Below are 25,404 nucleotides of genomic sequence, written 5' to 3'. Positions count from 1 at the left end.
AGCGTGTATGCCTCCTTCCTCAGCAGGGTTTTGTAGAGAGGTGCTGCGGGGCACTGTGGCCCTGCCTCACAGGTAGTGGGCTTTACATCACCTGAGCTGTAGTTATGATCACCTAGAGATGAGTCTTCCCATTGGGTTTGGGCATCCTTCTCTGAAGGCATATCCATTCCTTCTGTGTTGGCCAATCCCTTTTTTAAAATTTGATGAACACTTGTCATCTGTTAAGAAATCAGTGTTATACAAGTAAATGTACAATTAATAACAAAACCATACAACAAAACACCATGCTGCATGGAAGCATCTAATAATATTTAATAATAATAAAGTATATATAAAATGGGATTTTTAAAATTAAGTTCTAGAGGAAATAAATTGTGCTTAGATACAAGAGCAAGAGGGAGACAAAATGAGAGCAGGCAAACTGCTCAAGTGTTTGGCTTACCTGTCACTGATGACTGGCTGACTGACTGGCTTCTTCACGAGTGGAGCATCGTAGCCAAGGATGCGCCACTGTAGGCTTCTTGTGAAAGAATCCATTTGCATTTCAGCTTTGGGCGGCAGGTAGCCTAGTGGTTTGAGCGTTGGGCTAGTAACCGAAAGATTGCAAGATCGAATCCCTTTGCTTACAAGGTAAAAATATGTTGTTCTGCTCCTGAACAAGGCAGTTAACCCACTGTTCCTAGGCCGTGATTGAAAATAAGAATTTGTTCTTAACTGACTTGCCTAGTTAAATAAAGGTGAAAAAAAGTGACAGGAGCACAAAGGGACATTTTGGTGGTTTCTTTAGATTCAATGCTTTGAGCCATAGCCGCAAAGACTCTGCATCTTTAGGAGGTGGATGCAGGTCGTATGGGGCTCCACAGGTACTGTACATTCAGATCGATGTAGAGGTTGGTGTTCAAAACATTGCTGTGGTAAAAACTGTCTCTTCATCCAACTATTGTGATAGCCTCGTACTGCTTGTCATGTTGATAGCTTTTAGGATTCTTTGCGGTTCTGTCAGTGTAAAACTATCAAGCTCTCACCTAAAAGTACCACTTTTGCACACGCAAATGTCGCCGGAAATAGAAACATAATTGCAGCTAACTCGTCACGATCACTGTGGCATTCCTCTTCATCTGAAGAGGAGAGGCGAGAAGGATCGGAGGACCAAAATGCAGCGTGGTATGTGTTCATGATGAAATTTAATAAAGAGAACACTGAAACACACTATAAATTAAATTAAATCAAATCAAATTTGATTTGTCACATACACATGGTTAGCAGATGTTAATGCGAGTGTAGCGAAATGCTTGTGCTTCTAGTTCCGACAATGCAGTAATAACCAACAAGTAATCTAACTAACAATTCCAAAACTACTGTCTTATACACACAAGTGTAAAGAATATGTACATAAAGATATATGAATGAGTGATGGTACAGAGCGGCATAGGCAAGATACAGTAGATGGTATACATGATGGTAGTACAGTATATACATATGAGATGAGTATGTAAACAAAGTGGCATAGTTAAAGTGGCTAGTGATACATGTATTACATAAAGATGCAGTAGATGATATAGAGTACAGTATTTACGTATACATATGAGATGAATAATGTAGGGTATGTAAACATTATATTAGGTAGCATTGTTTAAAGTGGCTAGTGATATATTTTACATCATTTCCCATCAATTCCCATTATTAAAGTGGCTGGAGTTGAGTCAGTGTGTTGGCAGCAGTCACTCAATGTTAGTGGTGGCTGTTTAACAGTCTGATGGCCTTGAGATAGAAGCTGTTTTTCAGTCTCTCGGTCCCAGCTTTGATGCACCTGTACTGACCTCGCCTTCTGGATGATAGCGGGGTGAACAGGCAGTGGCTCGGGTGGTTGTTGTCCTTGATGATCTTTATGGCCTTCCTGTAACATCGGGTGGTGTAGGTGTCCTGGAGGGCAGGTAGTTTGCCCCCGGTGATGCGTTGTGCAGACCTCACTACCCTCTGGAGAGCCTTACGGTTGTGGGCGGAGCAGTTGCCGTACCAGGCGGTGAAACAGCCCGCCAGGATGCTCTCGATTGTGCATCTGTAGAAGTTTGTGAGTGCTTTTGGTGACAAGCCAAATTTCTTCAGCCTCCTGAGGTTGAAGAGGTGCTGCTGCGCCTTCTTCACGATGCTGTCTGTGTGGGTGGACCAATTCAGTTTGTCTGTGTTGTGTATGCCGAGAAACTTAAAACTTGCTACCCTCTCCACTACTGTTCCATCGATGTGGATAGTGGGGTGTTCCCTCTGCTGTTTCCTGAAGTCCACAATCATCTCCTTAGTTTTGTTGACGTTGAGTGTGAGGTTATTTTCCTGACACCACACTCCGAGGGCCCTCACCTCCTCCCTGTAGGCCGTCTCGTCGTTGTTGGTAATCAAGCCTACCACTGTTGTGTCGTCCGCAAACTTGATGATTGAGTTGGAGGCATGCGTGGCCACGCAGTCGTGGGTGAACAGGGAGTACAGGAGAGGGCTCAGAACGCACCCATGTGGGGCCCCAGTGTTGAGGATCAGCGGGGTGGAGATGTTGTTGCCTACCCTCACCACCTGGGGGCGACCAATAAACGAAATAACGACCGTGAAGCTAATGAGAACTGTGCTGACACAAGCAATCAACATAGACAATCACCCACAAACAAACAGTGAATCCCAGGCTACCTAAGTATGATTCTCAATCAGAGACAACTAATGACACCTGCTTCTGATTGAGAACCATACTAGGCCGAAACATACAAATCCCCAAATCATAGAAAAACAAACATAGACTGCCCACCCCAACTCACGCCCTGACCATACTAAATAAATACAAGCAATTGCAATTCAAAAAGAGATGTTTGCTTCTGTGACTAAAAAGTAGATTCGTAAAGCATAGAAGACCAGACTAGCCTGACAGGCATACGACACCGGATCCGGAAGTTCAAATGTTGTCACTCGCTAGAGTCAAAATGTGTGCTTTGGCCCCTCCTGCTTGGTATGCTAGTCTGACTCCCCAAGCCCTCTAGTGGATATACACTATACAAGACTGACTTCCTCTCTGGGTGGAATGCAACCAACAGAGTCCACACCCCAAAAAAACTGACTCCACCCACATAGATCAATGGAGTGGAGCATTTAGCCGCCTTTAACGTGGTCCAGGTTCCAGGGACGTGCAAAGCTGTCATCAAAGCAAAGGGTGGCTACTTTGAAGAATCTAAAATCTGTTTTGATTTGTTTAACAATTTTTTGGTTACTACATGATTCCATATGTGTTATTTCATAGTTTTGATTTATTCTCAATTTTTTTTTACAATGTAGAAAATAAAGAAAAACACTTGAATGAGTGTGTCGAAATTTTTTGACTGGTACTGACCGCTCCTCCATTCACTGCCTAATGGGTTTCCCATCTCCTCCATTTTCTAATATGTCTTGCTGTTGCATCCGAAGAAGCTGGGTTATTTTACTGAAGACTACGAAGCATACTTATAATAAACAGAACATATTTATTTAATGTTCTCCTTAACACATTACAGTTGACTACTCTCTACAGTATCTTCAGCCCGAATCTCCAATACATCATTGAACTTTTATCGACCTTGCATCTTGTATTCCAATCACTTCAAAGCAAGAACGGAAACCCCATTATCATTTGTTAATTCAAATAACTTAACCCCTGCATACAAATCCCATTGGCTAGTACAACCATTTTACATCTAAACTCAATAACACATAATACATTTCTCAAAACACCACACTTGCCATATATGGATGTGTGTGTGTGACGTCCTATCTCAGTAGCTATATTCTCCTAGCGATTTGTTTATGGATGTAGTATTTAATTATGTATTTTGTTAATTAAGGAGATAAGAATATTGGGTAGGTCTCTGGTCCACACTCCAGTCCAGTTGGTGGCGGTAATACACCTTAAGGTTGGTTGCCAACCGCCATATAAATCCACAGAAGAGATTGTTTATTTTTTTTTGCATGAGGAAGTCGAGAAGGAAATGGTGACTGTGCTTGAATCTGAAAATGCAGCAAGTGACGTGTGATAATGAGTGGAAAATAGTTTAATCAAAGATGGAACAAAATGAGCAAATATTGTAGTGGAAGACAAGGACTGGACCAATAATATATTTCTTATTGGACAAGGAGATTCAATTGGGAAATCCATTTGTAATATCGAGGACTGTGAAGGAACTAGTGGGAAAAGTGGATTCAATCAAGGTGACTAGAAGCGGCCTTGTTTTAGTTCATTCTGTTGATGAAGAACAGAAGAAGTGTGCACTGGATCTGGCAAAATTGTCCATGCCAGAGGTAACATGTTTTGATCTTCGGAGCAGGGCGCCTACCAAAGGAGTTATAGCTGGAGTCTCGTTGGATACAGATGATGAGTACCTTAGTCAGAAAATCTCAGGAGTGGTCAGTGCACTTCACTTGACCTGTATGGTGAATGGAAGGAAGGAGAAAAGCCTGTTGATATTATTGTTCTTTGAGGAGACTGGATATGTGAGGTATGCGGTCAGAGCATTTGTGTCCAAACCATTACAATGTGGAAATTGTAAAGGATATGGTCACGTATCAAATGTTTGCAGACAGGAGAAGTATGATATTGAATCTGTGAATGGAAAATGTTGCATTTGTGGTGGGGATCATACTCCGGACTTCCTTGAGTGCCCTATTAGGGCGAAGGAGGTTGAGGTGTCAAGGGTCAGGGTTGCACAGCGGATCTCCTATGTGGAGGCCGGTGAAGAGAGTCAAAGGGGCAAGAGGCAACATTGTTGAAGATATGGCGGTGGATGCATTGCAACCCGTTGCTAGTGTTTCAAGTCAATCGGGTGATCTGGATACACTCATTGTGAAGAAGGTGGATTTTGTGGCATTTATAGCCACAGTGACTAATTGCACAGCACAAGTGTCTAAGAAGTTCAAGAAGCTGGATATCATTATATCTGCAACCAGCGGAAGCACTACAAGGACTGTTGTTGCTAGGAAATGTCCCGTCCTCACAGGAGGTTTCTGAGCCTGTGTTGAGACCTGATTCGAATGAGGTTTTTACAGAAAAGCAGGTTGATTTTGTTTATTTAATATTTTATTTATTTTTACCAAAATATTTTCCTTTTTGGGATCCTTGTTATCCTCCCGCAAAGTAGGTGGCAGAATGCACATCTAACTACCACAAGACGGTCATATCTTCTTCCTTCCCATCCTGACTGGGATTTACAGTGCCCTGGAGACACAGCCCGTGATAAGAACATCCATGAGTCTGTCAGTGCCCAGATCAAGAAGAACTTTACCAAGAGCTAATGGAAGGTGGGTTACTCTTCCTTAGTGGCGTGTATTCATGGATGCCAAGGGAAGCCAGACTTCTGTCTCAGTATGTGTAGGCCATCTATCTGATACCGTATGGTAAAAAAGAGTATGACGTTGTTGCTGCCAGTAGCATTGAATGCAAGGGAAGCCAGCGGGCATTTGGCCTCCCTTGATTTAAAAAAAGTATGCCAATCAGCGTTGAGCTAAACTAAGTGAGCTAAACTGTGAATGGTCCTGGCTGAACAACAAAAAAGTGTCAAGGGAAGCCATTTTGGATATGGCTTCACTCCAATCAAATCAAGAGCAATACGTCACTGACACTGACTACTTGAATTATTGCATCTCCTTGTCTTGTTGTCCACCAGTGGCTAGCTAGGTAAAACTTTCCCTTTCCTAAATTAGCCATGGATGGAGACAGGGATTTGGACGTGGTTTTACTTAATTCTCCGTACTGGCCAATAATTATGACGACGATTCTGATCCAACCATAAATTCATACATTGTGCCCCTGGCCTGAGAGGATGGAAGTTCAATATGTAGCTAGATGTAGAAGGCTGTTAACTAGCTAACGTTGCCCATGAAAGGAAGTTAGGCAAGAGGGCAAGCATTTTAGCCAGGTAGCCTAGGACAACAAAAAATGTGTGTACTATATGATAGTCATAGACCGTTTCATCAACATGAAATAGAGGAAGGTGGCAAGTAAGGTGAGTCAACATGTTTTTTCTACTTGCACGGCCACACACAGAGAGAAATCAGAACCATGAACAGCCACATCATATTTATCTTATGTTGATTGGACTAAATTGTTTTTGGTATCTTTTAGTTGTCACTGTATTAGACTAAGCATAGGTGATTTGATAATATTGAAGTGTTAAAGTTGAAATGGTACTGTCTTTGCAACTTGCGGAAACTTTCTGTGGTTCTAAATCAGTAGTTGTTTATTAGTCCGAAAATGTCATGTAACTGTTTGTTACATACAATATGCTTTGTGGACTTTTGTGATGAAACAAAGGTGTGGTTGAATTTATTCTGCCAGTCTTTCTTGTCTCGGCCTTAGTTAATATGCCTTGCAACTGTGATATATAAGTTCTCTCACGTCACCCCGCTCCTCCGCTCTCTCCACTGGCTTCCAGTTGAAGCTCGCATCCGCTACAAGACCATGGTGCTTGCCTACGGAGCTGTGAGGGGAACGGCACCTCAGTACCTTCAGGCTCTGATCAGGCCCTACACCCAAACAAGGGCACTGCGTTCATCCACCTCTGGCCTGCTCGCCTCCCTACCACTGAGGAAGTACAGTTCCCGCGCAGCCCAGTCAAAACTGTTCGCTGCTCTGGCCCCCAATGGTGGAACAAACTCCCTCACGACGCCAGGACAGCGGAGTCAATCACCACCTTCCGGAGACACCTGAAACCCCACCTCTTTCAGGAATACCTAGGATAGGATAAAGTAATCCTTCTCACCCCCCCCCCCCCTTGAAAGATTTAGATGCGCTATTGTAAAGTGGCTGTTCCACTGGATGTCTTAAGGTGAACGCACCAATTTGTAAGTCGCTCTGGATAAGAGCGTCTGCTAAATGACTTAAATGTAAATGTAAATATAAAGGACTAACAAGTTATAGAGCAAATAACACTATTAACACAACACACAGGTTGTAATATGGATTTTTTTCCCTGACTTGGCTTCCCCTGTGATTTTACCCACGCACCGCTACTTCTCTTACTGCACTAACCTGCTATCAACTATTATAACTGTAATATTTTGATAGCTTTTTGTGCAAAATGGCATGTTACAATAAGGGTCTATTTACAAGGGGTTTATAATTAGTAATGGTTAATGAATCATTTATAAACGTGTAAATCTCTGATGGTAATGTGGTCCTACACCAAGTATTTATGCCACAGCGGTGGTCCGTCACGAAGCTTCTCCAGCTGGGAACCAGTCACGAGCCTCTCAGCCAGACCACCCTGTCTGGCCCATGTAGAAGACACTGGCTGTTATTGTAGTAGAATAACAAAACAAGTGTCACTTACTAATACTGTGATAGTTCTCACTCACTAAAACTAGTAAAGTTTTAGTAAAACTAGTAAAGTTTTAGTAGAGACTTGATCCCTATCTCTGTTTGCCTCCAGCTGAGGGGGGCTGCTCCCAGAGTGAGGATCAGATCAAGACCCCCTGTACCCACAGCTAACCTGCAACCAGCTGCATCTGTTCCCCCGGACACAAAGGGTGTTGCCAACCAATGACTCTCCCACGATATACCTGTGGAGTCCAGAGAAACTCCCCAGTCTGGCCCAGAACACAGAGCTGTTGTACCCACTGCATTCCTGGGTGATATTATTTTGAGAGTGGGACAAAGCTTGTAAAGTGTTTTTACTCATGCTTTTAAAAATGTACCTCTGCTTTTTTCCCCCCATCTCTGTGTTTCTGTACATGATTTTTATAATCGTTATTATCCTTTCCTGTTCACAACATAGGACTGAGCCACTGATGTTACCTGCATGATCAGATGACAGGCAGACAGGTTCTCATGCATGTTGACTGGCAACAGGTGTTTTTATAGCATGACAAGTCTACTGCAGAACTATACTGAACAAAAATATAAACGCAACCATTTCAAAGATTTTACTGAGTTACAGTTCATGTGAGGAAATCAGTCAGATAATCTTGGCAAAGGAGAAATGCTCACTAACAGGGATGTAAAACAAATCTGTGCACAACATTTGAGAGAAATAAGCTTTCTGCGCATGGACAATTTCTGGGATCTTTTATTTCAGCTCATGAAACATGGGACCAACACATGTTGTGTTTATATTTTTGTTCAGTGTATGTGGTACCACCCATTGTGGAAGTTTCCATACAGCAGATAATGCAGCTAATACTTCACGAGAGATGGACTTACATGAAGTGCTGTTCTTCAAACTAAGAATAGGTCTCATTTAACCCAGTTTTACTCTTGTTTAAACAACATTCTAACCTGATAGGGCAATATGATCCTGTTGATAAAGACTCTTTTATGGGGAGTTTCAGCCTGGGGATTTTAACTGGTCAAAACTTTTTCTATTTAAGTTAAGACCATGGGAGATATGAGCTCAGTTTAAGAGCACGGAATAGATATGCACGAATAGAAAGCCAAATACATGTTTGTGTAGATACAACCAACCCCCTTTGGATCACCCTTCCATGGATCTTTTCTTCATTCATATTGGGGTTGATTTTTCAAGCAATTGTATGTGTACAGAGAGAACTTGAATGTAAATAATAATCCAGTCATCTCACTTCATTAAATGTCACTCACCATAAGGTCATGTTAAATTGTTGATGCATTTCATAACCTATTGGACATACAAAAGTGGGATTTTATGTTATTCACTCAAGAATACTCATTTTACTAAAATGTTTGTGCATTTTACAATTGAATGTATGTACAATTGAATGTATGTACAGCTTGCCCTGGCATCCTTCAGGGTGGCATTGAAAAGTCTGACATGGAATATATACCCTAACCTGTGATCTGTGTAAGACGCAATATCTAATGAGAAATTGTCAGTTGTAACCCATTAGGTTGAGGCTTTCAGCCCGAGATGGTTGGCCATGGAATAAAAAATAAGTTGGTGTGCTTTTGTACCCCTTTTAGGTCTTCACAAATATCCATCCCATGTCCAGTCATACTCGTGGTCTCAGCGTGTGTCCGTCAACATCAGTCCATCTCCAGTTGCGGTGTTCAAATCGTGTCTGTAAATCACAACATTAAAGACGATGAGTTATGACAGCATTTCCACAAATTGAGCCATAGACAATACAACTTAAGCATTGTTGAAATTGTGTTTTACACTGTCTACAGTGTGTGAATGATAGAAGAATCTTATCCCAGCTGTAGATCCGTTTGTGTGTGGTCACCTAGGCCTTCACATCAACCAGTACTGGGACCATTGGAGACTTGAGTGTGTATATATACTGGGACCCTTGGGATGAGTGTGTATAAGCTTGTAATCATAGCCTATTGTCGTAATTCGGCAGGTTGATTGTTTAAGTCAGGTGTTAGAGCTGGGCTGGAACAAAACGTTTAACACACACTCATGTTCTTCAGGACTTCCTGCAATGACAACTGACCAAAGCAGGAGAATAGTGTTCCAGGTTGAAACAGCTAACCTAGTTGAAAGGTGATAAGACTCAGGCACACCCATTGGTTCTGGAATAGAGAATGTTCAAATAAGGTTTGCAATTAGGCATCAATAACATGACAGTAATTCTACCTCAAAAACAAGTGTGAATACCAATTTACAACCCACCATACCATGTAGGACTAAATCAGGTTACATAGTATAGTTACAAGGGAAGGCTAATGATCTGCTGTCCAGAGGGTAACAGCAAACATATCAATTGTCCCGAGTGGTGCAGCTGTCTGGCGCTGCATCTCAGTGCTCGAGGCGTCACTACTGACACTGGTTTGATTTCAGGCTGTATCACAACCGGCCGTAATTTGGAATCCCATAGGGCAGCGCACTTTTGGCCCAGCGTCTCCCAGGTTAGACCGTCATCGTAAATAAGAATGTGTTTTTAACTGACTTGCCTAGTTAAATAAAATCAATAAAAATCAATCCCTGAAATCTAAAAAAAACAGACTAAAATACACCTAGCCATCAATAACACGTAGCCCTAGTTACCTAGCAAGTAAAACTGGTGGTTTATAAAAGCCAAATAAAACGTAACTTGATTTTATGAATTTCTTATTCATTTAAATGGCTAGACAAATAGAAAGCTAATGTTAGCTAGTTATATAAGAAATGTAATTCACATAATTGTCCATTTAAATAACTTTAGCCAATTTAGCTAACATTAGATAGTTAATCCAGAGATTCTTACTTTTTGCCTATATTCGGCAGACACATCCAGATTATCATGACCCTGATGAGTGACATGACGCTTGAGACAGGCATTTGTAGTTCTGTATGATAGCCACATTAGCAGCTAATTAGCTTTTCATTTTTGGGGGGCTAAATACAGGCGAATATATTGATAAACGTCACCTTTAACGATAGACATTTACATGGTTATTAAAACGTAAGCATACGCGAAACACTTATTTGAAGTGTTTCTAAAATCTACAATGCCGGGATAAAATGAATGGTGGAAAAACGATTATAACCATTTCCGTGTTTGAACGTTAGGTTTTATGGGTATTATGATTCATGCTGTGGTAGGCTATTCTCTTTGGCCCCCCTCATTCCGCGCCCAGTCTCAAAACGCTCTTCCTGGTTTTAACGGAATGTCAAGACACTTGGCTACAAATTGTAAAAAAAAGTCAAAAGCAGCCTAGTCAGAGGAGGATGGAGCAACGAATGAGATTCCAGTAGTTTAAGGAAAATTTCAGATTTTGGAAACTTGGCTTTACACAATGAAACACGAATGAGAAGCTGAGAGACAACTGTAAAACATTCAGAAAGGCGTATCATCGCAGCAAGAGCCGCTGGCTAGCTTTACAGAAGTGAACTATCTTGAAGAAAACAATGGATAACAAGGACAAAGTACAAATGAGGACACACCCACGCAGGTAATGAATCCATACAACCTAGTTAAATTGGCTGCAGAAGTTTGTTTCTCCAGTTTGAATATTAGCCTGATCGTGTTGGGGTTAATATAAGCTAGCTAAGGGAAACATAGCTAGCTAGCATCTTACAGCGGAGAGACACTACCAAGCTCCAACGTTATCAACTAACTGTCTACATGCTTGGTAGTTAGCTGTTACTGCTAGTGTAACATACCTGTTATTGCACCACATACATATATTTGTAGGAAGATAGTTTAAAATGGCACAACATTGCCTGGCTCCAGATCTGATTGTGTCGTCTTGCCAACTCCTATCATTCCGCACCTATGGTTGGAGATGGTAAGACAGGACTGGAGAACACTGGGTCAACAGTTGCTCTTCCCTGATGTCAACTGAAAATGGTGTTAACTACCTACTGTACATAAGCTAGCTAATGGCTATACAATGTTGACAAGCGACTAACCTAACAGCAGAAATGCATCTAGCGTTTGATATGGCACGCTGGGGGCTATGAAACAACGGAGCCCGATTCATTTTCAATTAAAAGAAGGGACGTGGGCGGAAACCATTGGGCGATGCAAGCATGGGCGAAAGAGTGGACCAAAGTTGTTCTCCGCGACATCGCGTTGCTATTGACCAATGGAAGCTCACTATAGTTTCCAGCACCTACTAGATTGACTGTTGATACCTAACACTACATAGCGTGCTTGCTAGTACCGACATGAGGGCGAAATTAGCTTGCCAATCCATTTAGTGGATCACTGCTGTAATGTAGCAGGAGTGACAAGGGACACAACCACATAGGCCAACATTATTGGACACATAACTGACGATATACAGTGCCTTCAGAAAGTATTCATACCCCTTGACTTATTCCAAAATAAATTTGCGTTACAGCCTGAATTCAAAATGGATTAAATCGATTTTTTTCTCTCACCCATCTACACACAATACCCAATAATGACAAAGTAAAAACAAATGTTAGCAAATTTACTGAAAATTAAATACAGAAATGTAATTCATATATGGGGCTCCTGAGTGGCGCAGCAGTCTAAGGCACTGTATCTCAGTGCAAGAGGTGTCACTAGAGTCCCTGGTTCGAATCCAGGCCCACATCCGGTCGTGATTGGAATGGGGCTACACACAATTGGCCGGGGTAGGCCGTCATTGTAATTAAAAATGTGTTCTAACTGACTTGCCTAGTTAAATTAAAAAAAATATATATAAGTATTCACGCCCCTGTGTCGGTAGATGTTAGAATCACAATTGAGAGCATCCTGTCGGGCTGTACCACCGCCTGGTACGGCAACTGCAAGGCTCTCCAGAGGGTGGTGCAGTCTGCACAACGAATCACCGGTGGTAAACTACCTGTCCTCCAGGACAGCTACAGCATCCGATGTCACAAGAAGGCCAAAAAGATCATCAAGGACAACCATCCGAGCGACTGCCTGTTCACCCCGCTACCATCCAGAAGGCGAGGTCAAAAGATTGGACCGAGAGACGGAAAAACAGCGTATATTTCAAGGCCGTTACTGACACAGTGAGGCTGCTGCCTATAAACTGACTCGAATCATTGGCCACTTAATATATAGATCACTAGTCACTTTAATATCTTACATGACTCATCTCATATGTACACTACCGTTCAAATGTTTGGGGTCACTTAGAAATGTCCTTGTTTTTGAAAGAAAAGCACATGTTTTGTCCGCTAAAATAACATCAAATTGATCAGAAATACAGTGTAGACATTGTAAATGTTGTAAATGACCATTGTAGCTGGAAACGGCAGATTTTTATTTTTGATGGAATATCTACATAGGCGTACAGAGGCACTTTATCAGCAACGATCACTCCTGTGTTCCAATGGCATGTTGTGTTAGCTAATCCAAGTTTATAATTTTAAAAGGCTAATTGATCATTAGAAAACCCTTTTGCAATTGTTCAAATCAAATCAAATTTTATTTGTCACATACACATGGTTAGCAGATGTTAATGCGAGTGTAGCGAAATGCTTGTGCTTTTAGTTCCGACAATGCAGTGATAACCAACAAGTAATCTAACTAACAATTCCAAAACTACTGTCTTATACACAGTGTAAGGGGATAAAGAATATGTACATAAGGATATATGAATGAGTGATGGTACAGAGCGGCATACAGTAGATGGTATCGAGTACAGTATATACATATGAGATGAGTATGTAGACAAAGTAAACAAAGTGGCATAGTTAAAGTGGCTAGTGATACATGTATTACATAAGGATGCAGTCGATGATGCAGAGTACAGTATATACGTATGCATATGATATGAATAATGTAGGGTAAGTAACATTATATAAGGTAGCATTGTTTAAAGTGGCTAGTGATATATTTACATCATTTCCCATCAATTCCCATTATTAAAGTGGCTGGAGTTGGGTCAGTGTCAATGACAGTGTGTTGGCAGCAGCCACTCAATGTTAGTGGTGGCTGTTTAACAGTCTGATGGCCTTGAGATAGAAGCTGTTTTTCAGTCTCTCGGTCCCAGCTTTGATGCACCTGTACTGACCTCGCCTTCTGGATGATAGCGGGGTGAACAGGCAGTGGTCCGGGTGGTTGATGTCCTTGATGATCTTTATGGCCTTCCTGTAACATCGGGTGGTGTAGGTGTCCTGGAGGGCAGGTAGTTTGCCCCCCCCCGGTGATGCGTTGTGCAGACCTCACTACCCTCTGGAGAGCCTTACGGTTGAGGGCGGAGCAGTTGCCGTACCAGGCGGTGATACAGCCCGCCAGGATGCTCTCGATTGTGCATCTGTAGAAGTTTGTGAGTGCTTTTGGTGACAGGAGAGGGCTCAGAACGCACCCTTGTGGGGCCCCCGTGTTGAGGATCAGATCAGCGGGGAGGAGATATTGTTGCCTACCCTCACCACCTGGGGGCGGCCCGTCAGGAAGTCCAGTACCCAGTTGCACAGGGCGAGACCCAGGGTCTCGAGCTTGATGACGAGCTTGGAGGGTACTATGGTGTTGAATGCCGAGCTGTAGTCGATGAACAGCATTCTCACATAGGTATTCCTCTTGTCCAGGTGGGTTAGGGCAGTGTGGTTGAGATTGCATCGTCTGTGGACCTATTTGGGCGGTAAGCAAATTGGAGTGGGTCTAGGGTGTCAGGTAGGGTGGAGGTGATATGGTCCTTGACTAGTCTCTCAAAGCACTTCATGACGACGGAAGTGAGTGCTACGGGGCGGTAGTCGTTTAGCTCAGTTACCTTAGCTTTCTTGGGAACAGGAACAATGGTGGCCCTCTTGAAGCATGTGGGAACAGCAGACTGGTATAGGGATTGATTGAATATGTCCGTAAACACACCGGCCAGCTGGTCTGCGCATGCTCTGAGGGCGCGGCTGGGGATGCCGTCTGTGCCTGCAGCCTTGCGAGGGTTAACACGTTTAAATGTCTTACTCACCTCGGCTGCAGTGAAGGAGAGACCGCATGTTTTCGTTGCAGGCCGTGTCAGTGGCACTGTATTGTCCTCAAAGCGGGCAAAAAAGTTATTTAGTCTGCCTGGGAGCAATACATCCTGGTCCGTGACTGGGCTGGGTTTCTTTTTGTAGTCCGTGATTGACTGTAGACCCTGCCACATGCCTCTTGTGTCTGAGCCGTTGAATTGAGATTCTACTTTGTCTCTGTACTGACGCTTAGCTTGTTTAATAGCCGTGCGGAGGGAATAGCTGCACTGTTTGTATTCGGTCATGTTGCCAGACACCTTGCCCTGATTAAAAGCAGTGGTTCGCGCTTTCAGTTTCACGCGAATGCTGCCATCAATCCACGGTTTCTGGTTAGGGAATGTTTTTATCGTTGCTATGGGAACGACATCTTCAACGCACGTTCTAATGAACTCGCACACCGAATCAGCGTATTCGTCAATATTTTTATCTGACGCAATACGAAACATGTCCCAGTCCATGTGATGGAAGCAGTCTTGGAGTGTGGAGTCAGCTTGGTCTGACCAGCGTTGGACAGACCTCAGCGTGGGAGCCTCTTGTTTAAGTTTCTGCCTGTAGGCAGGGATCAACAAAATGGAGTCGTGGTCAACTTTTCCGAAAGGGGGGCGGGGCAGGGCCTTATATGCGTCGCGGAAGTTAGAGTCACAATGATCCAAGGTTTTACCACCCCTGGTTGCGCAATCGATATGCTGATAAAATTTAGGGAGTCTTGTTTTCAGATCAGCTTTGTTAAAATCCCCAGCTACAATGAATGCAGCCTCCGGATAAATGGTTTCCAGTTTGCAAAGAGTTAAATAAAGTTCGTTCAGAGCCATCGATGTGTCTGCTTGGGGGGGGGATATATACGGCTGTGATTATAATCGAAGAGAATTCTCTTGGAGTCTGACCAGAAGACCGCTACGTTTCCCTCTTTTTCGGAGTCGTTTTCTTGGGTCGCTGCATGCGATCCATTCCGTTGTCCTGTTTGTAAGGCAGAACACAGGATCCGCGTCGCGGAAAACATTCTTGGTCGTACTGATGGTGAGTTGACGCTGATCTTATAGTTATAGTAGTTCTTCTCGACTGTATGTAATGAAACCTAAGATGACCTGGGGTACTAATGTAAGAAATAACACGTAAAAAAACAAAAAACTGCATAGTTTCCTAGGAACGCGAAGCGAGGCGGCCATCTCTGTCGGCGCCGGAAGTACTTTCTTCTAAAACTCGTCAGTCTATTCTTGTTCTGAGAAATGAAGGCTATTCCATGTGAGAAATTGTCAAGAAACTGAATATCTTGTACAATGCTGTGTACTACGCCCTTCACAGAACAGCGCAAACTGTCTCTATAACCATAATAGAAAGAGGAGTGGGAGGCCCTGGTGCACAAATGAGCAAGAGGACAAGTACAGTAGACTGTCTAGTTTGAGAAACAGACCCCTCACAAGTCCTCAACTGCCAGCTTCATTAAATAGTACCCGCAAAACACCAATCTCAATGTCAACAGTAAAGAAGTGACTCCGGGATGCTGCCCTTCTAGGCAGAGTTTCTCTGTCCAGTGTCTGTTCTTTTGCCCATCTTAATCTTTTATTTTTATTAGCCAGTCTGAGATATGGCTTTTTCTTTGCAATGCTGCCTAGAAGGCCAGTGTAACAGTATAACTTTAGACCGTCCCCTCGCGCGAACCAGGGACCCTCTGTACACATCAACAACAGTCACCCTCGAAGCATCGTTACCCATCGCTCCACAAAAGCCGTGGCCCTTGCAGAGCAAGGGGAACTACTACTTCAAGGTCTCAGAGCAAGTGACGTCACCGATTGAAACGCTATTGAGCGCGCACCGCTCACTAAGCTAGCCGTTTCACATCCGTACACTCACCCCCCTTTTGACCTTCCTCCTTTTCCGCAGCAACCAGTGATCCGGGTCAACAGCATCAATGTAACAGTATAACTTTAGACCGTCCCCTCGCCCATACCCGGGCGCGAACCAGGGACCCTTTGCACACATCAACGACTGACACCCACGAAGCATCGTTACCCATCGCTCCACAAAAGCCGCGGAGAGCAAGGGGAACTACTACTTCAAGGTCTCAGAGCAAGTGACGTCACCGATTGAAACGCTATTGAGCGCGCACCGCTAACTAAGCTAGCCGTTTCACATCCGTTACACCAGCATCCCAGAGTCACCTCTTCACTGTTGACAGCGAGACTGGTGTTTTGCTGGTACATATACCGCCACCCGTCAGACTCGTTAAAAGAAAAGTATTCCTCCAGTATGGGATGAGTAATCGCTGTCCTGATATCTAGAGGCTCTTTTCGGTCATAAAACATGGTGGCAGAAAAATTATGTACAAAATAAGTTACAAATAACTCAAAAACACACACACAGTAGCACAATTGGTGGTTAGGGCATCGTAAAACAGCAGCCGTCTCCTCTGGTGCCAATACACCTTCTCTGTTCTTCTTTGCAAGGTAATGGATTCTGATGTTGCTGTCCTGTTGATTACAGCCTCGAGTCTTCTTGGGTATGACGCTACAAGCTTGGCATAAATGTATTTGGGGAGTTTCTCCCACTCGTCTCTGCAGAAACTCTGAAGCTCTGTCAGGTTGGATGGGGAGCTTTGCTGCACAGCTATTTTCAGGTCTCTCCAGAGTAGAGGTCGACCGATTAGGATTTTTCAACGCCAATACCGATTATTGGAGGACCAAAAAAGCCGATACCGATTATTGGAGGACCAAAAAGCCGATACCGATTAATCTGCCTATTTATTTATTTATTTATTTATTTGTAATAATGACAATTACAACAGTACTGAATGAACACTTATTTTAACTTAAAATAATACACCAATAAAATGAATTTAGCCTCAAATACATAATGAAACCTGCTCAATTTGGTTGAAATAATGCAAAAAAGTGTTGAAGAAAGTAATATGTTGCAATATGCAATATGTGCCATGGATGTGCCATGTAAAAACATGTGCCATGTAAAAAAGCTAACGTTTAAGTTCCTTGCTCAGAACATGAGAACATACGAAAGTTGGTGGTTCCTTTTAACATGAGACTTCAGTATTCCAAGGTAAGAGGTTTTAGGTTGTAGTTAATATAGTACACTTAAACAACACAATGTAACTCCAAGTCAATCACACTTCTGTGAAATCAAACTGTCCACTTAGGAAGCAACACTGATTGACAATACATTTCACATGCTGTTGTGCAAATGGATTAGACAACAGGTGGAAATTATAGGCAATTAGCAAGACACCCCCAATAAAGGAGGGGTCCTGCAGGTGGTAACCACAGACAACTTCTCAGTTCCTATGCTTCCTGGCTGATGTTTTGGTCACTTTTGAATGCTGGCGGTGTTTTCACTCTAGTGGTAGCATGAGGCGGAGTCTACAACCCACACAAGTGGCTCAGGTAGTGCAGCTCATCTAGGATGAGACATCAATGCGAGCTGTGGCAAGATGGTTTGCTGTGTCTGTCAGCGTAGTGTCCAGAGCATGGAGGCGCTACCAGGAGACAGGCCAGTACATCAGGAGACGTGGAGGAGGCCGTAGGAGGGCAACAACCCAGCAGCAGGACCGCTACCTCCGCCTTTGTGCAAGGAGGAGCAGGAGGAGCACTGCCAGAGCCCTGCAAAATGACCTCCAGCAGGCCACAAATGTGCATGTGTCTGCTCAAACGGTCAGAAACAGACTCCATGAGGGTGGTATGAGGGCCCGATGTCCACAGGTGGGGTTTGTGCTTACAGCCCAACACTGTGCAGGACGTTTGGCATTTGCCAGAGAACACCAAGATTGGCAAATTCGCCACTGGCGCCCTGTGCTCTTCACAGATGATAGCAGGTTCACACTGAGCACGTGACAGAGTCTGGAGACGCCGTGGAGAACGTTCTGCTGCCGGCAACATCCTCCAGCATGACCGGTTTGGCGGTGGGTCAGTCATGGTGTGGGGTGGCATTTCTTTGGGGGGCCGCACAGCCCTCCATGTGCTCGCCAGAGGTAGCCTGACTGCCATTAGGTACCGAGATGCCACACACACTACTGAGCCTCGTTTTGACTTGTTTTAAGGACATTACATCAAAGTTGGATCAGCCTATAGTTTAATTTTGAGTGTGACTCCAAATCCAGACCTCCATGGGTTGATAAATTTGATTTCCATTGATAATTTTTGTGTGATTTTGTTGTCAGCACATTCAACTATGTAAAGAAAAAAGTATTTAATAAGAATATTTCATTCATTCAGATCTAGGATGTGTTATTTTAGTGTCCCTTTTATTTTTTTGAGCAGTGTATTTATAGGACTATTTCTCTCTCTACCATTTGTATTTCATATACCTTTGACTATTGGATGTTCTTGTAGGCACTATAGTATTGCCAGTGTAACAGTATAGCTTCTGTCCCTCTCCTCGCCCCTACCTGGGCTCGAACCAGGAACACATCAACAACAGCCACACTCGAAGCAGCGTTACCAATCGCTCCACAAAATCCACGGCCCTTGCAGCGCAAGGGGAATAACTACTCTAAATCTAAACGCGAGTGACGTTTGAAAAGGTATTAGCGCACACCCAGCTAACTAGCTAGCCATTTCACGTTGGTTACACCAGCCATTAGGCTGATAGGCTTGAAGTCATAAACAGCGCTGTGCTTGCGAAGAGCTGCTGGCAAAATGCACTAAAGTGCTGTTTGAATGGATGATTACGGGCCTGCTGCTGCTCAGTCAGACGGCTCTATCAAATCAGACTTTATATATACAGTGGGGCAAAAAAGTATTTGGTCAGCCACCAATTGTGCAAGTTCTCCCACTTGAAAAGATGAGAGAGGCCTGAAACTTTCATCATAGGTACACTTCAACTATGACAGACAAAATGAGAAACAAAATCCAGAAAATCACATTGTAAGATTTTAAATTTTTAATGAATTTATTTGCAAATTATGGTGGAAAATAAGTATTTGGCCACCTACAAACAAGCAAGATTTCTGGCTCTCACAGACCTGTACCTTCTTCTTTAAGAGGCTCCTCTGTCCTCCACTCGTTACCTGTATCAATGGCACACGTTTTCTGAAAGTTATCACAAGGTTTTCACACACTGTTGCTGGTATTTTGGCCCATTCCTCCATGCAGACCTCCTCTAGAGCAGTGAAGTTTTGGGGCTGTTGTTGGGAAACACGGACTTTCAACTCCCTCCAAAGATTTTCTATGGGGTTGAGATCTGGAGACTGGCTAGGCCACTCCAGGACCTTGAAATACTTCTTACGAAGCCACTCCGTTGCCCGGGCGGTGTGTTTGGGTTCATTGTCATGCTGAAAGACCCAGCCACGTTTCATCTTCAATGCCCTTGCTGATGGTAGGCTTTGTTACTTTGGTCCCAGCTCTCTGCAGGTCATTCACTAGGTCCCCCCGTGTGGTTCTGGGATTTTTGCTCACCGTTCTTGTGATCATTTTGACCCCACGGGGTGAGATCTTGCGTGGAGCCCCAGATCGAGGGAGATTATCAGTGGCCATTTCCTAATAATTGCTCCCACAGTTGATTTCTTCAAACCAAGCTGCTTACCTATTGCAGATTCAGTCTTCCCAGCCTGGTGCAGGTCTACAATTTTGTTTCTGGTGTCCTTTGACAGCTCTTTGGTCTTGGCCATAGTTGAGTTTGGAGTGTGACTGTTTGAGGTTGTGGACAGGTGTCTTTTATACTGATAACAAGTTCCAACATGTGCCATTGATACAGGTAACGAGTGGAGGACAGAGGAGCCTCTTTAAGAAGTTACAGGTCTGTGAGAGCCAGAAATCTTGCTTGTTTGTAGGTGGCCAAATACTTATTTTCCACTATAATTTGCAAATAAATTCATAAAAAATCCTACAATGTGATTTTTTTGGATTTTATTTCTCATTTTGTCTGTCATAGTTGAAGTGTACCTGTGATGAAAATTACTGGCCTCTCTCATATTTTTAAGTGGGAGAACATGCACAATTGGTGGCTGACTAAATAGTTTTTTTGCCCCACTATAGGACTCGTTTTACTGTGGATATAGATACTTTTGTACCCGTTTCCTCCAGCATCTTCACAAGGTCCTTTGCTATTGTTCAGGGATTGATTTGCACTTTTTGCAACAAAGTACGTTCATTTCTAGGAGCCAGAACGTGTCTCCTTCCTGAGCGGTATGACGGCTGTGTGGTCCCATGGTGTTTGTACTTGCGTACTATTGTTTGTACAGATGAACGTGGTACCTTGGCATTTGGAATTTGCTCCCAAGGATGAACCAGACTTGTGGAGGTCTTGGCTGATTTCTTTTGTTTTTCCCATTATGTCAATACATCCACAGGTACACCTCCAATTTGAGTCAATTGATGTCAATTAGCCTATCAGATGCTTCTAAAGCCATGACATAATTTTATGGAACTTCCCAACCTGTTTAAAGGCACAGTCAACTTAGTGAATGTAAACTTCTGACCCACTGGAATTGTGATACAGTTAATTATAAGTGAAATAATCTGTCTGTAAACAATTGTTTGAAAAATTACTTGTGTCATGCACGAAGTAGATGTCCTAACCGACTTGCCAAAACTATAGTTTGTTAATGAGAAATTTGTGGAGTCGTTGAAAAACGAGTTTTAATGAATCCAACTTAAGTGTATGTAAACTTCCGACTTCAACTGTATTTCTCAGCCTCCCAGATCAGGAATGCTACATTCGCTCCTTTGTTCCCCGCACAGCAGACGTACCTGTTGCTGCTGAACAAGAAGACAGAAGGCAACGTAGGTGACAAAGAAGAGGAAGGGAAGGGGGACTCCAAGCTAGGCTGTAAGGATTGTCTCCTCTTCCTAGTATCCTGATGTCTTATGTTCAATCGCTGGAAAATAAACTTTGAACTCTGAGAAAGTCTTCAATCGATGAAGGACATCAGGGAATGCTATGTCTTTGTTTTTACAGAGACCGATCTTACGGACGAAACGCTCAACTCTGCTATTCTACCAGACTGCTTTTTCATTTGACGTATGGATCAAACGGTGGCTTCTGGTAAGACTGGGAGGTCGAAGTATGTTTCCTCATCAACAATTCCTGCTGTACCAAAGTTGAAAATATCTCAAGCTCTTGTCCTCCCGACCTGGAGTTTCTGATGCAAAAATGCCGTGTTATTATCACAGCTGTGTACATACCTGCAAAAGCAAACACCGAGGCGGCACTCAACAAACTGAACAAGATCGTTAGCCAGCAAGAATCCTCTCACCCGGAAGCAGTCTATTGTCGTGGATGACTTTAACCAAGCACGTTTAAAGCACATTTTTCCAAAAATATTACCAACATATATCCTGGCCCACAAGAGGTACCGTCATGCTGGATCATCTACAGTATATACAAACATCTGTGATGCGTACAAAGCATCCCCCACTTTGGCCAATCAGATCATGTCTGTGTTCCTACTCCCAAGCAGTAACTCAAGAGGGAGCAACCAACATAGAGAATAGCGAGGTGCTGGGTAGAGGAGGCAGACTTGGTGCTGTGGGATTGTTTTGAAAATACTGATTGGAATATGTTCAAAGATTCATCAACATCTTCAGTCACAGGCTTCATTAGGAAATGTGTTGATGTTATTGTGGGCACAACAATCTGGACATACCCCAACCAAAATCCCTGGATGAACCAGGCCTCCAGTGTCCGGCCTGGAGCTTGAAGCCAGCTCAAAGCCATGAGCTATGCTTGTCGGCTACTGTGTTAGCAACTTAGTGTTGCCAAAAGCCCTGGTCTGTACTAGAATGCTTATGTAAATTACGATAGCCAGAATGGCCAACCCCCCCATTAAAAAAAGAATGTGCTCAAAAATGTGTTTATAATCAAGTTCAATCCCCACGGTGAGTTATTATTTTAAAGTTTGCTACAAATCGAGACGTAATTATAGTGATCCATTTTGACTAGTACAATTATCGTCACACAGACCGATCACGGGCCGGCAGGCTACAAGGAGGCTCGCCCTTGTGTGCACCTAAGGGGGTGTGTGGTGTGTTGTCAACGAGCCTGTCAAGTGCTGCGTCAACGAGCCTGTCAAGTGGAGATTTATGGGCTGAACCAATGTCTATGGGGCTGACATGGTTTTAATGTCTATGGGCTGACGGAGGATGACAGTGCGAGAATGGCGATGTAATGGGCTCTCACTGTTTTTGAAATATCTATTTAGTATGCGATTAAAATGGAATCCATTTAGAATTCAATTTATTTATGATGACGTTGCAGTTTCACAAATGATATACTAAAATCATAAAGAAATACAGAATTGAGAAGAAATAATTGTTATTTATATATATGCTAGTCCACTTTATTCTGAGGTAATTCAATCTAGCCAAACTGAGTTGTGATCAGTTGTTGTGATGGTAGCCCATTAACTTTTTATTTTCAGGTGGAAGGATCATGGTCATATGATGTCTAGACTAGATAGATAGGGAGTCTAATCTTGATTTTTTTCTGGTAGTCAGTTGTAATTCTGATTGTCATGCTTAATATTTACAGTCCGTGTTGTATTACAATGTTGACCTGGTAAGGCTGAGCTTTGAAATGAACCTTCTGCTGCAAAAGCTTAACAGTTGGCTAGCATCTGGTTCATAGACATTAAAACAAGGTTGACTTTCTCAGGCAGAATGAAAATGACTGCATCGACCGTGATCCTTTGCTAGTTACGGCCACTTTCACCATGATCCTTAGCAAAAACATTGTTGGTGCCATTCAGCCCCATTCAGTAATATGGCGTGCTTCAAATTCAAATACTTACGGCTTCATGCACCATCTGGAGTTTAAGACAGCGCTCACGTCATCCACGTATTCCTATCACTATCTACTAGTTTTAATGTCTATGGGATGAGCGGAGATATCCGTACCATGCTGAGAGCCCGTACTGTAGCATTCAATGTCATCAGAAAGAACTCTGACTCAGTAGCACACGGTGTGTACAAGGCAAGCAGGAACGAGCTCTGCAAACCCATTAGGGATGCAAAAAGACCTCAGACTCAAACTTGAGTTGATGTTCGACAACTGACTCGGCATGTGGCAAGGACTACAGATTATCATGGGCAAATGCAAATCCAGCTGTCTGGTGCCTACAGACGCCTCCCTCCCAGACGAGCTCAACACATTCTATGCTCGATTCGAGACAGATTATTTTTTACATCAGCTGATATCTCAAAGTGCTGTACAGAAACCCAGCCTAAAACCCCAAACAGCAAGCAATGCAGGTCTAGAAGCACAGTGGCTAGGAAAAACTCCCCTAGAAAGGCCAGAACCTAAGAAGAAACCTAGAGAGGAACCAGGCTATGAAGGGTGGGCAGTCCTCTTCTGACTGTGCCAGGTGGAGATTATAACAGAATATGGCCAAGATGTTCAAATGTTCATAGATGACCAGCAGGGTCAAATAATAATAATCACAGTGGTTGTTGAGGGTGCAACAGGTCAGCACCTCAGGAGTAAATGTAAGTTGGCTTTTCATAGCCGATCATTCAGAGTATCTCTACCGCTCTTGCGGTCTCGAGAGAGTTGAAAACAGCAGGTCTGGGACAGGCAGCACGTCCGGTGAACAGGTCAGGGTTCCATAGCCGCAGACAGAACAGTTTAAACTGGAGCAGCAGCATGGACAGGGGACAGCAAGGAGTCATCAGGCCAGGTAGTCCTGAGGCATGGTCCTCCAAGAGAAAGAAAGAGAATTAGCGAAAGCATACTTAAATTCACACAGGACACCGGATAAGACAGGAGAAATACTCCAAATATAACAGACTGACCCTAGCCCCCTACACAAACTACTGCAGCATAAATACTGGAGACTGAGACAGGAGGGGTCGGGAGACACTGTGTGGCCCCATCCGACGATACCCACCGACAGGGTCAAACAGGCAGGATATAATCCCACCCACTTTGCCAAAGCATAGCCTCCACACCACTAAAGGGATGTCTTCAACCACCAACTTACCATCCTGAGACTAGGCAGAGTACAGCCCACAAAGATCTCCGCCACGGAACAACCCAAGGGGGGGCCAACCTAGACAGGAAGATCACGTCAGTGACTTAACCCAATCAAGTGACGCATCCCTCCTAGGGACAGCATGGAAGAGCACCAGTAAGCCAGTGACTCAGCCCCTGTAATAGGGTTAGAGGCAGAGAATCCCAGTGAAAGACAGTGGAACCAGCCAGGCAGAGACCGCAAGGGCGGTTCGTTGCTCCAGTGCCTTTCCATTCACCGTCACACTTCTGGGCCAGACTACACTCAATCATAGGACCTACTGAAGAGATGAGTCTTCAATAAAGATTTAAAGGTTGAGACCGAGTCTGCGTCTATCACATGGGTAGGCAGACCATTCCATAAAAATGGAGCTCTATAGGAGAAAGCCCTGCCTCCAGCTGTTTGCTTAGAAATTCTAGGGACAATTAGGAGGCCTGCGTCTTGTGACTAGCGTACGTGTAGGTATGTACGGCAGGACCAAATTGGAATGATTGGTAGGAGCAAGCCCATGTAATGCTTTGTAGGTTAGCAGTAAAACCTTGAAATCAGGCCTTGCCTCAACAGAAAGTGAGTGTAGAGAGGCTAGCACTGGAGTAATATGATCATAATTTTTGGTTCTAGTCAAGATTCTAGCAGCCGTGTTTAGCACTAACTGAAGTTTATTTAGTGCTTTATCCAGGTAGCCGGAAAGCAGAGTCTAACCTAGAGGTGACAAAAGCATGGATGAATTTTTCTGCATCATTTTTGGACAGAAAGTTTCAGATTTTTGCAATGTTATGTAGATGGAAAAATCTGTTCTTGAAACAGTCTTGATATGTTCGTCAAAAGAGAGATCGCCGAGGTCCTTCACCGTTTTATTTGAGACGACTGTACAACTATCAAGATTAATTGTCAGATTCAACAGAAGATCTATTTGTTTCTTTGGACCTACAACTAGCATCTCTGTTTTGTCCAAGTTTAAAAGTAGAACATTTGCAGCCATCCACTTCCTTATGTCTGAAACACAGGCTTCCAGCGAGGGCAATTTTGTGTTTCATTGAAATGTACAGCTGTGTGTCATCCGCATAGCAGTGAAAGTTAACATTATCTTTCCGAATTACATCACCAAGAGGTAAAATACAC

The 25,404-nt window shown here is 43.4% G+C and overlaps 1 protein-coding gene and 1 long non-coding RNA gene across 3 annotated transcripts in view; both read left to right on the top strand.

Moving 5' to 3' along the window:
• Nucleotides 1-5,218: 5,218 nt before the first annotated feature.
• Nucleotides 5,219-8,811, top strand: LOC135574687 (uncharacterized). The gene is made up of 2 exons (XR_010465563.1): nt 5,219-5,301; nt 7,431-8,811. It is a non-coding gene; the product is annotated as an uncharacterized LOC135574687 (long non-coding RNA).
• A 1,713-nt stretch (nt 8,812-10,524) lies between these two features.
• Nucleotides 10,525-25,404, top strand: part of LOC115135215 (serine/threonine-protein kinase 4) — a 77,184-nt gene continuing 62,304 nt past the window's right edge. For both annotated transcript variants that reach the window (XM_029669682.2, XM_029669672.2), the window contains exon 1: nt 10,525-10,852. In XM_029669682.2, coding sequence (XP_029525542.1) covers nt 10,809-10,852 — 44 coding nt within the window. In that variant the 5' untranslated portion in view covers nt 10,525-10,808. The remainder of the gene's footprint in view (nt 10,853-25,404) is intronic.

Source organism: Oncorhynchus nerka, linkage group LG2, assembly GCF_034236695.1.
Source record: "Oncorhynchus nerka isolate Pitt River linkage group LG2, Oner_Uvic_2.0, whole genome shotgun sequence".
Classification (NCBI taxonomy): domain Eukaryota; kingdom Metazoa; phylum Chordata; class Actinopteri; order Salmoniformes; family Salmonidae; genus Oncorhynchus; species Oncorhynchus nerka.
The sequence above is the reverse complement of the archived record's forward strand: the minus strand, read 5'-3'. Positions and strand labels throughout refer to the sequence as shown.